This window comes from Trachemys scripta, chromosome 13 (genome assembly GCF_013100865.1).
Source record: "Trachemys scripta elegans isolate TJP31775 chromosome 13, CAS_Tse_1.0, whole genome shotgun sequence".
NCBI lineage: Eukaryota > Metazoa > Chordata > Testudines > Emydidae > Trachemys > Trachemys scripta.
This window is the reverse complement of record NC_048310.1, coordinates 21,221,198-21,236,780: the sequence shown is the minus strand read 5'-3', so window position 1 is coordinate 21,236,780 and position 15,583 is coordinate 21,221,198. Positions and strand designations below refer to the sequence as shown.

General features: G+C 40.1%; 1 protein-coding gene across 1 annotated transcript in view; it reads right to left on the bottom strand.

Annotated features, from left to right (window-relative positions):
* Nucleotides 1-1,074: 1,074 nt before the first annotated feature.
* SLC7A10 (solute carrier family 7 member 10) overlaps nucleotides 1,075-15,583 on the bottom strand; it is a 77,022-nt gene continuing 62,513 nt past the window's right edge. Inside the window, exons 6-11 of the mRNA XM_034788195.1 lie at nucleotides 14,269-14,392; nucleotides 14,070-14,173; nucleotides 12,807-12,903; nucleotides 7,711-7,860; nucleotides 7,089-7,266; nucleotides 1,075-5,470 (exon numbers count right to left, since the gene is read on the bottom strand). Coding sequence (XP_034644086.1) covers nucleotides 5,340-5,470; nucleotides 7,089-7,266; nucleotides 7,711-7,860; nucleotides 12,807-12,903; nucleotides 14,070-14,173; nucleotides 14,269-14,392 — 784 coding nt within the window. The 3' untranslated portion in view covers nucleotides 1,075-5,339. The remainder of the gene's footprint in view (nucleotides 5,471-7,088; nucleotides 7,267-7,710; nucleotides 7,861-12,806; nucleotides 12,904-14,069; nucleotides 14,174-14,268; nucleotides 14,393-15,583) is intronic.

The following is a 15,583-nucleotide window of genomic DNA, read 5'->3' as shown; positions in this document are numbered from 1 at the left end:
TCTCTCTGTGGTCATGGCATTTCTTTTTGAGAAGTGAAAAATTAATATCCAGCTTATATGGATTTATATGTCAAGTAAGGGGAAAATTAGCATATTGTCAATAAAGAGAATATTAATAATAATATGGTAGAGGAGGAGGAATCTAGCAATGTTTCAATTAGGATAGCAAATATCTTGGGATTGCAGTGGTCCTGAACACCACCGGTTTCATATTTCAATCTCTTTTGAACGCTATTCAGGGCCGGCTCCAGGCACCAGCCCACCAAGCTTGTGCTTGGGGCGGCACCTGGAGGGGGGGCGGTGTGGTGCTCCGGCTCCGGCCGCCGGGGAGAGCGGGGCCACGGCCGGGGCTCGCCACCCTCCCCCCGGGGCTCCGGCCGCCCTCCCCTGAAAAGCCAGAGCTGGCCCTGACGCTATTCACTCTGTTCTATCAAATATCAAGAGATTCCTGACATGACTTTTTGTATCAAATTGGCTCCATTTCCCCACCTTTCCCCTTTTATTTAAAATATATCATGGTAAAAACTGGCTGACTAGGCTGATAGTTTGCTTTAAAATGATAACAAGAATGTTAAATTTGGACTAATAGGCCATTTTCTACCATCTTTAGGAACGCTAGGACAATTATGAACATTCTAAAAATACCGAAGACAGAAAGAGAGACAGAAGTCTGAGTAACAGAAGTTTTGATGTCATTTCCTTCACTTATTTAAAAAGATATGAAATCCATCTTAAATCATTAGATCTTTTTCTTTGGTGGAGCATGAAATTATCTTGCTGGATGGGCATGTTGATTTTGACAGTCAGATATTTTATAAATTAGAAACTAACTTTAATGTAAAAAATTTTAAATATAATTTTGTTGAGATTATAAATGAAGCTGTTTGTGATCACTAAAGAGAACATGCTGAAACAGCTTTCAAATGAGGTGATTTATGGATTAAAGATGGGCCCAAACTAAAACCCTGAATCTCTAAATTCAGCCTCCTGATTTTAAGCCCAGAAGGTTCTTATTTTTAAAGTATGAAAATGTATCGGAATCAGGAAAGATTTCAGCCAAAAACAATTAACAACTGTGAGGCAATTGGTCCTTTAATTCTGATTTTCATTTCCTTAAACAAACAAACAAACAATCTAAGTGAAATCATGACAGCAGTTGCAGTATATTATTATTATTTGTGCCTTTCTCATAACAGCACAGGCTTGTTGCTGAAGAGTTCTACAAAGCCTAAACTCCAGCCAACTTTCATATCTTCATTGTTGGGGGAAATAAACTATTGTTGATGCTAAACTCTATATAATTTGCTATCTTGTGATATTGGAAGGGGAAGGAATCTTTTCTGAAACTGTCACTGAGCATGAATTTTAATCTAAAGAACATCAGAATCTTGGTCATGAAAGCCTTGACAGGCAAAGGTAAATCATGTATAAAGGTAAATCATGCTAAATCAATATAAATTTGTTTTCTTCAGCACAGTGAAGGGCGTCCATCCTCTGTCAAAAATGTGGCTTCATGTTTGTAACTTTCATTTGCAAAGCTACATATTCAAAAGATTATTTAAATGTGGAGTCTCTCTAGCATTTATATATGTATATACACAACACACACTTTCTCTCTAACTACATATATAGTTTAATAATCTCTTGATTAACCGCTTCATACAAAGAGAGGAGGGTATATTGTGCTTCCTTTTAAAATATCTACTGTCTGAAAGATCTGGATATATACCATCTGGATGTATATATTTAAAATAAAAATACATTCTAAATTCTAAATTCAGTTGGAAGATGCTTTCCTTGAACTTGCCTCATAGTCTGAGTCTCAGGTTCAGTGTATTTGTAGAGAGTAGTCCTATGGTACTTGACAAACTAAGAGACCAATTGAATCCTTAATTGTTGTACCAAGGTCTTTAAAATACAGTAAATCATGATACTTGCAAATTAAAATTGATATGGCTATTTTAAAAGTAGTAAATATGATCATCTATATTTCTAAAAGTTACAACAAAGTAGTAGCTATTGGAATATTGCTTAGAGCTATTCTGTGATTTTGCATTTTTCAAAAGATTCTTTGGTATGAAAATGGTTACATTTTTACATTTGCAACCACCATAAATTTAGCAAATAAGCCACTACTAGAACTCTAAACATATCAATTTGTTACAACTACAAACATACCAAGGCACCGTCTAATGAGCATCTGGTGGTAAAAAAATTAAGGACAGTTTCTTCATTGAACATGGGTGAAATGTGGAGTTTGTCTTCAAAGGCGAGGTGAATTTTTGTGTGAGCACATTAGAAAAAATAGAAATATACCAGAATTTGTTCCTTTTTTTCCCATTGCATTTATACTAGAAACACAGTACAGTTCTTTTTCTTCCCATTTGACAGTAGAACTTTACTAAGTTTAGCATAAATATCTGGTTATTGTAATGTTGTTTGCCATGTTGGTCCCAGGATATTAGAGAGACAAGGTGGGTGAGGTAATATCTTTTATTGGACCAACTTCTGTTGGTGAAAGAGAGAAGCTTTTGAACTACACTGAACTCTTAACACCTTGAATGGTCTCTTAGATATGCGTGAACTACTTATGCTAAACACTCTGTTCCACCTTGTATTTAGTTGTGATATTCAGGCTATGTCTACACTGCACTTAAGTCATTCAAATTTCTTTGGTCAGGGGGGTGAAAAAAAATCCCCCAGAACAACACAACTTTTAATGATGAAAAGCGCTAGCGTAGACAAGGCTTTGTTGGCAGGAGATGCTTTCACAGCGACGAAGCTACCGTCCCTCATTGGGAGTGGTTTTATTTTTTTGTCGGGAGAACTATCTCCTGGCGACAAAGAGGCACCACACTGCTTATCCTAAAACAGTGCAGCTGCAGTGGCACATGCGCATCATTGTAAGGTCCGAGTACCTTTTCCAATGCCTTTCTGTGCTCTCTATGCTTGCTTACATGAGAGTTTTACCAGTTATATCACTCTGAACTTCCCTGTGTGGCTACTATATGAGTGACTTTGGTTTAGCTTAAATCCTTTCCCAAGAAACAAACTAAACCCCAGCCCCCAGCTTTTAATACTAGAAGTGGGGCCCTACCAATTTCACTGGCCATGAAAACACATCATGGACTGTGAAATCTGGTCTTTTGTGTACTTTTATCCTATATAGATTTCATGGGGGAGGCCAGCGTTTCTCAAATTGAGGGTCCTGATCCAAAAGGGAGTTGCAGGGGGGGTTGCAAGGTTATTTTAGGGGGGTCATGGTATTGCCAGTCCTACTTCTGCGCTGCCTTCAGAGCTGGGCGACTACAGAGCTGGGCGACTACAGACCGGCAGCTGTTGGCCAGGCGCCCAGCAGTGAAGGCAGCGTCTCGCCAGCAGCTGCACAAAAGTAAGCATGGTAATACCATACCAGGTCACCTTCACTTCTGTGCTGCTGCCTTCAGAGCTGGGTGGCCAGAGAGTGGTGGCTGCTGACCAAGGGCTCAGCTTTGCAGAAAGCGGTGCAGAAGTAAGGGTGGCAATACCATCCCATGCCATCCTTACTTCCGTGCTGCTGCTGGCTGCGGCTCTGCCTTCAGAGCTGGGCTCCCGGCCAGCAGCCGCTGCTCTCCAGCTGCCCAGCTCTGAAGGCAGCACCACCACCACAGCAGCGCAGAAGTAAGGGTAGCAGTACCACAATGCCCACTCCAATAACCTTGCGAACCCCCCACAACTCCTTTTTGGGTCAGGACCCTTACAATTACAACACCATGAAATTTCAGATGTAAATAACTGAAATCATGAATTTAAGGTTTTTGAAATCATATGACTATGAAATTAACCAAAATGGACCATGAATTTGGTAGGGCCCTAACTATAAGTGTCCATAGGGTGGGGAGGAGGTCCTTGTATAACCATCACTTTTAAATTCACACCTTAGGTTATACTGAAACTTTCCCATGTAGAGGAGTCCTTAGATAGATAGCCTGTCCTAGAAGCACCAATGATTAGCCAATACTTGCTCTATTGGCATTTGTTTGTTAAAGTAGCACATCAAATGTATAGACGTAAAGATTGTGGTACTCGAGGCTGGTGTTTGTTTTACACAAATATTGATTGCAATTCCTGTTTGAAGAAAAAGTATATGCTATAAGAAGTGACTAACCAAGTTTAAAATCAGTTTAAATACATTTTTTAAAATTTGAAAGCTTGTCTCTTTCACCGAAAGAAGTTGGTCAGATAAAAGATATTACCTCACCCACCTTTTTTTCTGGTTATTGTAATAACAGAGCTGTTCAGATTTCATACTACAAACCCCAACTCCTTGTTTGCAAAACTGCTTGAAGACTGAAGTTACTTTAGATCATATCACAATTTCCATGGTTTCTTTACATAATTGAACGATGATAAAAATGATCAAATACAGTGTAGAAGTTATACATTCAGCTCTAATGTATTGTATATAAATACCCTGGATAAGCTCTTAGGGTACGTCTACACAGCAAAGAAAAACCCGCGGCTGGCCCATGCCAGCTGACTCAGTCCCGCAGGGCTCAGGCTGCGGTGCTGTTTCATTGTTGTGTAGACTTCTGGGCTTGGACTGGAGTCTGAGTTTTGGGACCTTCCCACATGTATGGTGTCAGAGACCAGGATCCAGCCTGAGCCTGGTCTACACAGCAATGAAACAGCCCCCCGAGCCGAGCCCCACGAACCACAGCAGTGGGTTTTTCTTTGATGTGTAGACATACCCTTACTATTCACGCTAACAACGGTCACAATTTTAATACCCAAACTTGCGAATACATAGGCTTGCGTGTAACTTTGCTCTCAGGGGTAAAGTTATTCACATGCAGAAGTGTTCGCACAATTGAGATTTTTAGATTGTAATTTGAAAACTACATGGGTCATGTGGGGTCTGAGCCTGTGCCAGTGAAATCAATTAGAGTTTTGTCACTGACTCCAGTGGGAGCATGAGTAGGACCATAGGCTTCCCCTATTCCATTGACTTTCCCCATTTTATTTTCACTATTGGAGGAGGCCCCAATCTTGAAATTTCCAGATTAATCCCGAAGGCTGCTGGAATTGGTGATGAAGAACTTAGCTTACTGTACCTGCACTAAACTTCCTTGCTGACTGAAATACACTGTCAGAAATAAATAACCAGCTCCTTATTTTATATTTTTTAGGAAAAGCTAAGCACTAAGGACTCTTGTAAAAGTGTAGCTCATTTCATGGGCTTCTGTATCCAATTTCTAAAAACATTTTTTTTTTTCAAGAAAAACTTTTTGCAAAAATCAACATGTAAACAAAAAACTACTTCTGTCTCATTATTGCTTCATTATTTCTTCCAGGACTTTTCACTGTTTCTTCAAGGACTTTTCACTTCCTGGTAGCTGAGACTGAGTGAAAGGCAGATCATCCTCTTCTGGAGCTCCCTCCTGAGGGTGGACGACGAAACACAACTTCTGTCCCCAGTATGTCATGGATTCTATGAAAAACACAAACTCACTTTGTTAATGTGATGATTATTTGAGTCCTCTCAAGCAATCTCCTATGTGAGCACATATACATTCAAAGCTCTGCTGTTTATGCAAGTCCAAGTATGGTGAGGCTTACCCCATCATACCATATTATTGCTCTTTTCCAGTTAAAATGATGAATTGATTTTTTCCCTAAAGCATTGAGTCTTGAGAGTCAAAGGACCCTAAGGGAGTTAAGGTTGGAAGGTTCCTAACCTTTCTAGACGCCTTTGGACATCCTAGCCTTAAAGAAAATTAAAAAAAAAAAAAAAAAAAAAAAAACCTCAAAGACCTTTTTCTAGCTAAGATGTATGACTGGTGTGTAATTTATTTTCATGGGAGTGGTAGATCCTGACTTTCCTGTCTTATGCATGTGGGAATTCTGGACGTACATTGGGATATATATCAGTAATGTGCTGGGGGAATGAACACACACAAAATTGACACAAAAGTAGGGTAGGATTGGGATAGAGCTAACATCTGATTTGCCAAAGCACTTAAGTGTTCGTTTATTATTTATTTAGCACTTGAGCTCAATGAGACTTACTTGCATGCTTAAAGGTACACTCCTGAATAAGTGCTTTGCTGAACAGGCCAAATATTCAAGCTGGATGAATGGAGGAATGTGCAATGTCAAAGAGGGGCGGAAAACATGCAAAGGGAGAACTACAGTAACCTAAATGAACAAGTTACAGCATCATAAAAATAAAATTTGACATTTCCTGCCTCTTCCCACAGCTGACTACTCATAATCCAGCTGAATGGAGTATGTCAGATGGCTCAGCTTACATCTCTGGGACCTGGCAGTAAACCCAGGCTATCCCTATCTGGATACCATTATGAAATAATCATTTCAATAAGGTTACCTTTTGAATATTTCCCCAATGTAAAAGCCTCTGAAACCTTTGCTAAATTCTAGAAAGTGGTGTATTAATGAGAGCACTTTTGCACATGGGATGTCAGCTTCTTTGCAGAAAAGAATGGGTAAACTAGTAGTGCTCTTCTGTATTTTACTGACAGTCACATGCTAGCCACACCTCTTCACCACTCTCTCTCTCTCCTTTTTTTGCTCTCTCTAGTCTGTTGATTTTTATCTATTTCTCTGTTTGCATTTCACAGCCTGACCTTAGCATCCTTATGTCTTATTCAAAAATTAAGCACTGAAATGTCTGTACTTTGAGAGACACCTAGTTTCTTCTGTGTACAGGTTTAGGGTCTAAAAATTGGCAGGGGTATCTTTATCAATAGGCAGTTTTCCTATGCTCAGTTATAAATCTGATGATCTCTTGTGCCATATGCATCACGTTTTCCTGCTTCTAGCTTTATATTGTTCATTGGCATTAAGTTCTCTTTCATGTGGTCAAGAAGTAAATAATTGGGGTAAAATCTAAACACTTTGCTCAGCAAAATCCTGTCCAAAGAGCTCCGCAGAGCTGCATAATTTAATGGTAGTTTTGGTGAATGCCACACAGTCACTGGGACCCTTTGTGGATTTGTAGAAATGTAGACCTGAAAGGTTGAAACAAATTCCTACATGTTCATGAACAAACAGTGAGGCTGAATTAATGAACCATAATGTGTTCTTACCAGCTAGCCTATTTACACACTTTGGTTTATTTCTCCAGTACACTCCGAGAAAAAACACGGGCACTCCAGTTAATATGATAATTAGTCCAATTCCACAGACAACTGGCTCAGAATAGAAACTGAAGATCAGTAGAAATGCCCAAAATAGCAGGTAAGTGACTGGAACAAGGAGATTCACCTAAGAGGGGAGGGAAGAGAAGAGAAATGTACAGAAATGTAACTGCATTCTGCAAGGTATAGAGGGGAGAGGCAGTGAGGGCTAGTGGATCGAGCAATGGACTGGGAGTCACAAGATCTGGCTTCTACTTCTACCTCTGACAAAACGCAGCAGTGTGAGCTTAGGCTTCATTTAGCTGTGTCTCTATTTCCTCTCCCATCCTTTGTCTGCCTTGTCTCTTTAGACTATAACTACTACTTGGCAGAGACATAACTCTTGCTATGTGTTTGTATAGTACCTCCCACCACAGGGTGTCTAGGCACTACCATAATAAACAACAGAAATAATAATAAACAGTACGTCAAGGTTTGATAAGGATTTGAGGGATTTGCTGTGGTTGACACATTCTTTAGCTTGTTAATAGGAAGATCATAGGACTAAGAAATTTGGCTTAAATATTTTTACCTTGATAGGTCTGAAGATTTTGGGTTTCTTCCAGCGCAACACAATCAGGCCTATGATTGTCACTCCATAGCAGAGGTAGTTAATAAATGATACGTAATTAATTAATGTGTACGTGTCTCCAACAAGCATGATGATAATAGTGGTCAAACACTAAACAAGAGAGAAGCACATTCTTATTTGAGTCATCACCAGAAAAGCTTGCTTAAAAACAACAACAAGCAATTAAGTTCCTTTTATTTACATCCCATGCTGGGTGTAGCTACTGCCTTCTATGAGTCTGTTTACTACATAAAAAGTGTGCCACAAAAACCCAGGATTGAATGGAGATTCTGGATTTATTTTATGTTGACGTCAGGTTCCTATAGATCTAGTTATAAAAATGCATGGAGAATGTTCCCTGAAATGATGCTGCTAATCATGGTCATTCAATAACACCTGTGCATACTTGCAGAGCTCTCCTCACTAATAACATGAATAGCTTTGACAAGTACTTGCAGCCCAATATTCAAAGGGGCCTCAAACCAGCCTTTGCATGTGCAGAACTGCGAGTGCCAATTAAGACGTTGTCTTTGAAAACATTACTGTTGATATTGGCATTGGGTAAATTTGATGACCCAGGTCAAACAATGACTAGAGGATACACCAGAAGTGGAAGGAAGTGGCCTGGATACCCAAAGAGGTAATGTGCGTGGAGTAAGAGATAGCCAGGGTGTGTGTAATTCTCCCCATTTTTCCTACAAAATGACTATGCACATTTTTAAGGCCCAATGCCAGGCTTAACCCACCATCTCGGTGGCTGTGCAGCGTCCTGAATTGAAACGCTGGTGATGGTCTGCTGCATTGGGGGTGGGGGACATGGGGCAAGATGAGTCTGCAACCTGTGCACTGTGAACCTCATCCACGGGGCCTTCCAGACTAGCACGCAAGAAGTTTCAGGGTAGCGATACAGGGAGTGTAGCTCATCTACCATGACGGCACCTGTAGCATCCCTGGTGCTGCTATGTGGTTGAGGGGTTTTCCATTCCTTGTCCTCTCCTGATCACAGTGTTGGCTGAACTCCCAGCACAACCCAGATATTAAGGCTTTTCACAACAACCTTGGCTTAAGGCAGAATTTGTGATACTCTGTTCAGAAAGCAGTAGAACATCTGCAATGCGTCATAGTTAATATTGGTGCTGACCATTCTTCAGCTATGTACTGTGTTAAAAATGAACACTCTTGAGAAAAGGCCTGATCACATGAAACACCCCCCCCCCGTCCAATGCAGTCAGCATATTTCCAGTGTTTGCGCTTCATAATGTATACGATCAGGTTGCACACAAGGGGAAGAGGGTGCTAATGAACAGTTAGACCAATGAAGCTGACTGATTTTGAACTGGAGAATGCTATAGGAGCTAAACTGGTGTAAGCTTTATTCCCAGGCAGAAGCTTTCTGTAATTCAGTAACTTTAATCACTAACATTTCGCCCCTGAATTGAAGCTTGTTCTAGCTTCCTAATGAAATCAATGGAGTTTTTAATCATGGACGTCAGAGGGCAGAGGATTGATCCTAAGTGCTGCAGGTGTAACTACACTGGAGAACAGAGCACTTACTGTCCATGCTTTTAATGGCTTCACTCCACCAATTTCTGTTATGTGTGTTTTTAAAAGCTGCTAAACTCTCTGACAGGACTTCTGGCAAAATTAAAGTTGTCTGTTATGGGAAAGGATGGATTTCTTGTAGACAAACATGCTGTGGCTAGTACATTACTTTGTTCTAAGTGACCTGTATATAGTATAAAGAATAAAAGCTTTAGCTTTTCTTTTCTTTTTTCTCAGCCAGTGGGACACGCTGAAAATGACCTACTTCATTAATCTTTTTGGCATTACTACTGCTTAGAAAGTGGCAGGTGGAAATTTCCATGCATCAGCTTGCTTATTTGAACTTGCTTTGTTTGTGAATAACACTATTAATGTTAATAGAGCTGGCTTACAGTTTATGGGCCTGATCCTGAGAGGTCTTGAGTGCCTCACTTCCCACTGACATTAGCCAGGAGCTAAGGATGCTCAGAAGATTGCAGAATGGGACCCAATTTAGGTAATTATGCCTCACTAAACTTAGGTTTTTCAAATATCTTTTGATCACATTTTTACCTGTATTAATCAAAACCCATATGTATTCTGTAACAGTGATGTGTTCTAAAACTATAATAATCATTCATCCATATGCAGTGTTATTGTCATACAAATGACCCCAAACTATAAAGTATCATCCACTAAATTCCAGAATCTGAGCACCTGCAGATCCCAAGGTGGGATCCCAGAACCTCTCCATTATTGTGAGCCTTCTCCCTGCTCAGATTCCGGTTTCCCATGACTGGCTGGTTTGTGGCAATATCCCTGAAGGCGAGTGGCTCTCATGTGCCACTGGCACCAGCAAATAATGCTAGAGATCCAAGTGTCTCACCACTCCGCAGCTGCTAATATGAATCCCTCGAGACCTTGGGGACTTTCATCCTGAAGCTGGTGACTTGAAAAGGTTTAAAATAGGAGAGCATAATATTTTGTATCAATGTCATGTAATATCTCCATCTGATTTGCTCTAGGTGTTCTCTTTGCCATGATTAGCTGGTTTGTGGCAAAGCCCCTTAGGCTGATGGGATCTCAGGTGTAGGTGACACGAAGGCAATCAGAACTTGTGTTCACCATATAGGGATTTGTCTCCAGCATATTCCTGATCAAATGACCCTGTTGCCAAATTGGTTGGCCCACATTTTCCATTCAAATACTTTCTTGAGTTTTTTGAGTGGAGAGTGTTGCTTGCGTGCCATACTGTTTCCTCTGATAACTATCGTGGTGGACACCAGTGCCATGCATAATGCTTGGGAAAAGTTTCAAAACATGTAACATAGGGTGACCGTACATCCTGTTTTGGCCAGGATAGTCCCTTTTTAAGCCCTGTCCCGGCCGTCCCGACTTTTTTGGCAAAAGTGGGCATTTTGTCCCATTTGCTCTTGCCAACTTGATCAGCTGGCAAGAGTAAACAGGACAAATGCCCACTTTTGTCAAGAAAGTGGGGCACAAAGGAACATGTGTGGGAGTTGGTGGGGGTGAGCAGCAATGCCAACCCCACACAGCGGGGGAGGCAGGGCTCAAGCCAGCAGCGACGCCAGTCCCAGCCTTTGGGAAATATGGTCACCCTAACGTGATAGCATCCAGAATCATTGAACCATAGAAGTGACCGCAAGGGTCATCTAGTCTAATCCTCTGCCAAGGTGCAGGATTTGCTGTGTCTAAACCATCCAAGACAGATGGCTATCCAGCCTCCTTTTGAAAACCTCAGGTGAAGGAACTGCCACGATCTGAATCTATTGAACTGTGCACCCCAATAAAATAGACTTTTAAATGGTTTGAACCCCATTCACTTTGCATTAATGGCCACCTTGTTTAAATACCCGATTTTGGAAAGGAACAGCAAAAACATGGTAATCTTCCGAGACCTTAACTAGGTCTACCTTAATGCACAGGCTATGATTCATTTAAAAAATCCTGATGCATTAATTAGGTTTGCCTAAAGTCTGACATAATTTACTATTGTAACTGTGTACAGTATATTATTTTAATATTACTATGTATATAGAAATTAATATTTCAGAGCAACACTTAGTACATCCCGAGATGTAAAATAAACCCCTACCGCTGAATGATTCATTCATATGCAGTGTTGGTTCTGTAATTTGCACAGTAATTTAAAGGGAATGTTCTCTACAAACTGGGTAGCTGGCATTTTTTGATTTGCCAGTTCTGCTCTGCACAGGGAGCTTGCTTACGCTCTGGCTAGTTCACAAAGTGATAGTCACTGACGCTCAGCACATTATTTGAGCTGATGTGTTTTTATGGACAAAGGGACTTTTCTTCATATGCATCACCACAGCTCAGCTGCCCAATGTGAGTCCATGCTGGAGCTTGTTATTTTTTACACACCACACTGATTGTGTAGTGCAGCTCAACCAGAAAAGATTCCAGACATTGAGTTATGTGGGTGTGTATGGGCAGGAAAGATGCCAGGGCACTGCCACCTTTTGGCTAAATCATGATTTTATATAAACATAAACTATGCAGAACGGTTACTGAGAAAAATATAGTGCTGGGCTATGATAGCACTACTGCTATAGCTAGCCACACACTGGGAGAATAACATCACCTATGGGTGAATATCCTAGCTGTGCTGAAGTCAGTTGACTATCACTGCAATGCAAAAGCCTCTCACTAACTGCAGTGGGGCCAAGATTTCAGCCAATGTGCCTGTGAGGGAATTTTCATGCTAACAGTTATTGAAGCATGAGGAATGTAAAATAAAATATAACGGCACATTTTAATCTTACTACAACCTTTTAGACCCCTGCTAAACTCTGGAAGGAAGTGGCCTTGATCCCCATGATGTGTCGTGGAGTAAGAGAGAGTTGGGGGTGAGTAATAATTCTCCCTCTTTTTCCTTCAAGATGACGAGGCACATTTTTAAGACCAAATGCTGGGCTCAACCCCACCATCTTGCTAACAACTCAATCTGAGTAACAACTTGTGGAACTCACTGCTATAAGATAAGTTTACATTGTGTAAAAAAACTAACCAAGAAATGAATCAAAATCCTTCCTTTCTACATTTTAAAGTGTGTAGCTTTTTAATATAATTGTGTGTCCCCCTTATTTTACCCAATGTGTTCAGCTGGGATATTCTTCTTTTGGATCTGTTACACTGATATTCTCTACTCACTTTCTTTACAGGGCCAAAGTAAAGGGAAGACATCCTGATTCTCCAGAAGCTCAAGGTATCACTGCACAAAGCATCTAGTTTTACTGAACAACGAGTAGCATTTAGCCCTGTACCTTGGGCCCACTATGGCTATTAGCTTGGCAGCAAGCTCTAAACTAGCCCTGTGGAGTGGAATTAGCATCGACTGCGGGGAGATTTTCTCCACGTTTGCACTGAGCTAACAGAATCGGTAAAAGGGTTCACAATTTCTTAAACGAAGCATTTCAGTTTGCAAACAAAGATTTTTCTAAATTGCACTCCTGTTCAAGCAGATGAGACATTGTGACAGAAAAAGTAAAACTTACACACACTAGAAGGGCAGGGATTGGGGTGCAGTGTTTAACGTGAATCATAGCAAGCAAGCTGGGCAAGTGACCTTCACGAGCTCCAGAAAAACATAACCTGGGAAGCAGAATAGGAACATTCAGTATACAAGTTATTCCAACATTTAGCTGTATTGTTTCATCAGCCTTAATTGGCCTAATTCAAAGCCTATGGGAGTCTTGGAGTGGAAGGATGTTCTAGTGGTTCGGGTGCTAGTCTGATACTTTGGAGTCGGGGTTCAATTTCCTGTTCTACCACACACTTCCTGTGCGCCTTGGGCAAGCCACTTAGGCTCAGATCCTCAAAGGTATTTGGAAGTTAGGAACCCACGTACCTTTGAGGAGGATCTGGGCCTTAGTCTCAATTGGCTTAGTACCCCATCTGTAAGTATAGGGCTAATAGAACTGCCCTACCTCACAGGGATGTTTTGAGGATAAATACATTAAAAACCGTGGGCTTTCAGATTCTCTGGTGATGGGAGCCATATAAATATCTATGATAGAGCCTAAATCAACAGTCTTTCCAGTTGATAGGCTTTGGATCAGGCCCAGTATCTCTCAAGGTTTTATTTTTTTAAATACATAAATTGTTATGAATTGTTGTATGTTTTTAAATGTCCCCTGGTTTGTCAGGTCTCACCACATTTTGAGAGCACGAAGGTATGTGACTTGGCTAAAGCACCAAAGAGCTGTATTATTATTTCTTTCCTGACAGATGTTTGTATTTTATTTTCTTACAGAACTCATATTTCTATTAAATTAAAAAATGTAATAGACTATGGGCAAGATTCTGGTTCCAATTACACCAGTGTAAACTTCCCTTCAAATGAATGTTTACTTTGGATTTATGTCCATGTCACTGAGAATGGAATTTGGCCCTATAACCCTCGTTTCTTCAATCTACTTTTTGAGCTAAACATAGTTTAGCTTATAGCTACTGAAACTTTATTGTAAAATTACATTGTCTAAATACGTAGCCAATGTTTTATTCTTAGTACAGATCATTCCATCACACCTGCAGACATTCCAGTAGATCATAAGGGCTCTTTTGCAGGAGATCCTGCTATTCAGTATGATATCTGCTGACTGAAATGGAACAATTCATAATTTAATGCATCTAATGTGCCCAACACTGAGATTGTTCTGTAACACATAAAATGTCTAGCTAGCATTGTTGCAGCAAATTACATTAAAGCATCCCCTCCCCAAATTAGACAATGTTTATAAAATTGCACTCCAGCTAACCTTGATGAGGTAAAAAGGTATCCATTTATTCCTCCAAATGTAGATAAGGCCACTGAGACTGGCATAACCCAGGAAAAATAGCCCAGTAACTTTTCACCAAATGTCTAAAGCAACAGAAGGCAGAGAAACTGAAATATACTGCACAGCACAGAACTGAAATTAAAGTATATTTTAGACATCCATGGAATGGTTTACTTACTACTGCCACAGCATTGGAGGACAAGAGCTCTTGAGGTGACATGGCAGTGAAATATGCAATATTGGTGAATGTATACACAAATGTCACCAATGGGATGGATATGAATATGGCACGAGGTAGGTTCCTAATTGAAGAATTAGGAGGTTTGATAAGAAATTACATTCACATATAACTGGACCATACCACCCCACCCCCTTGTCCCTCCCCCTCATGGGAGTTTATATTCAGTTTTGTGCTTTACTGCCCTATCGCTACATAGAACAAAACAAGAGAAACTCCCCTCCTTCCTCCCCCCACTCCAAACTGTACTTCTCTCAGTAGCTTGACATATTGCAGTTCTGAGAATACTAAAACCATTACAGGGCTTCATGTATGTGTAGATTATAAATCCATATAACACAGGATATCGCCACAGAACTGAAGACTATCAAACAGAATTTACAACATGGCTGAGATGGAGATACCAGAAAGCTTCTTCTTCATAAAGAATTCCTATATGTTTTCTATGTTGTGTAAGCTATTACTGTGATAACCAACAAGACTAATAATGTTCCTGTAAGTTTAATTTAGTTTACACGAGGCTCTCTTTGATAAAAATGATGCCATGGAAAGTAATGGACTTGCCTTTTTCTCTCATTTATTCACTGAGGAACTTTGCCAAGTGATAGAAGCATGCTATTGACCCTAAGAGCTGTTTAGTGTGTACGCTCCACTCAGGAGAATGTGTTCACTATAGCTCTGATTTTTGGCTTTGTCAGATTAGCAAAAAAGTTTAATAAATAGTTTTCACCAGTGTAGTTTTGCAAGGTTTTGGTATAGACATGATGTTGGGTTTTATTTCTTTTCCCTAATGAAAATAGCTTTTTATTTTATATTTCTCCCTCAAAAACTGTAGAATTGATAAAATTCTGTGGCAAAACTTTCAGAGAGCTGGAATTGGCATCTCTAACACTCTTGATAACTCATCAGGTTAAACTATGTGCCAAACTGTTGTTTTTTTTCTGTAGCTAAAGATGCTACAAAGCACAAACTGAATTATTTTTGTTCTCAAACTTGTGCATTTGATAGCAGTATCCAATTTCTGCTGGCATTCACTACATGAACTCTTTCTCCTGTTTCTTTTTTGCTCAGAAAATTCTGGATGTTTGTGAAAATGTTTACAGTTGCTTGAGAGAGCACCATACCTGCCTCCTTTCCCCCTGAAATTCTTTAAAGATTTATAAATATGCATAACTTTATGTACATGAACATCTCACTACTTACATAGGTAAAGTTAAAGTATGCAGATAAGTTTTTGCAGGATTGAGGCTGTAAT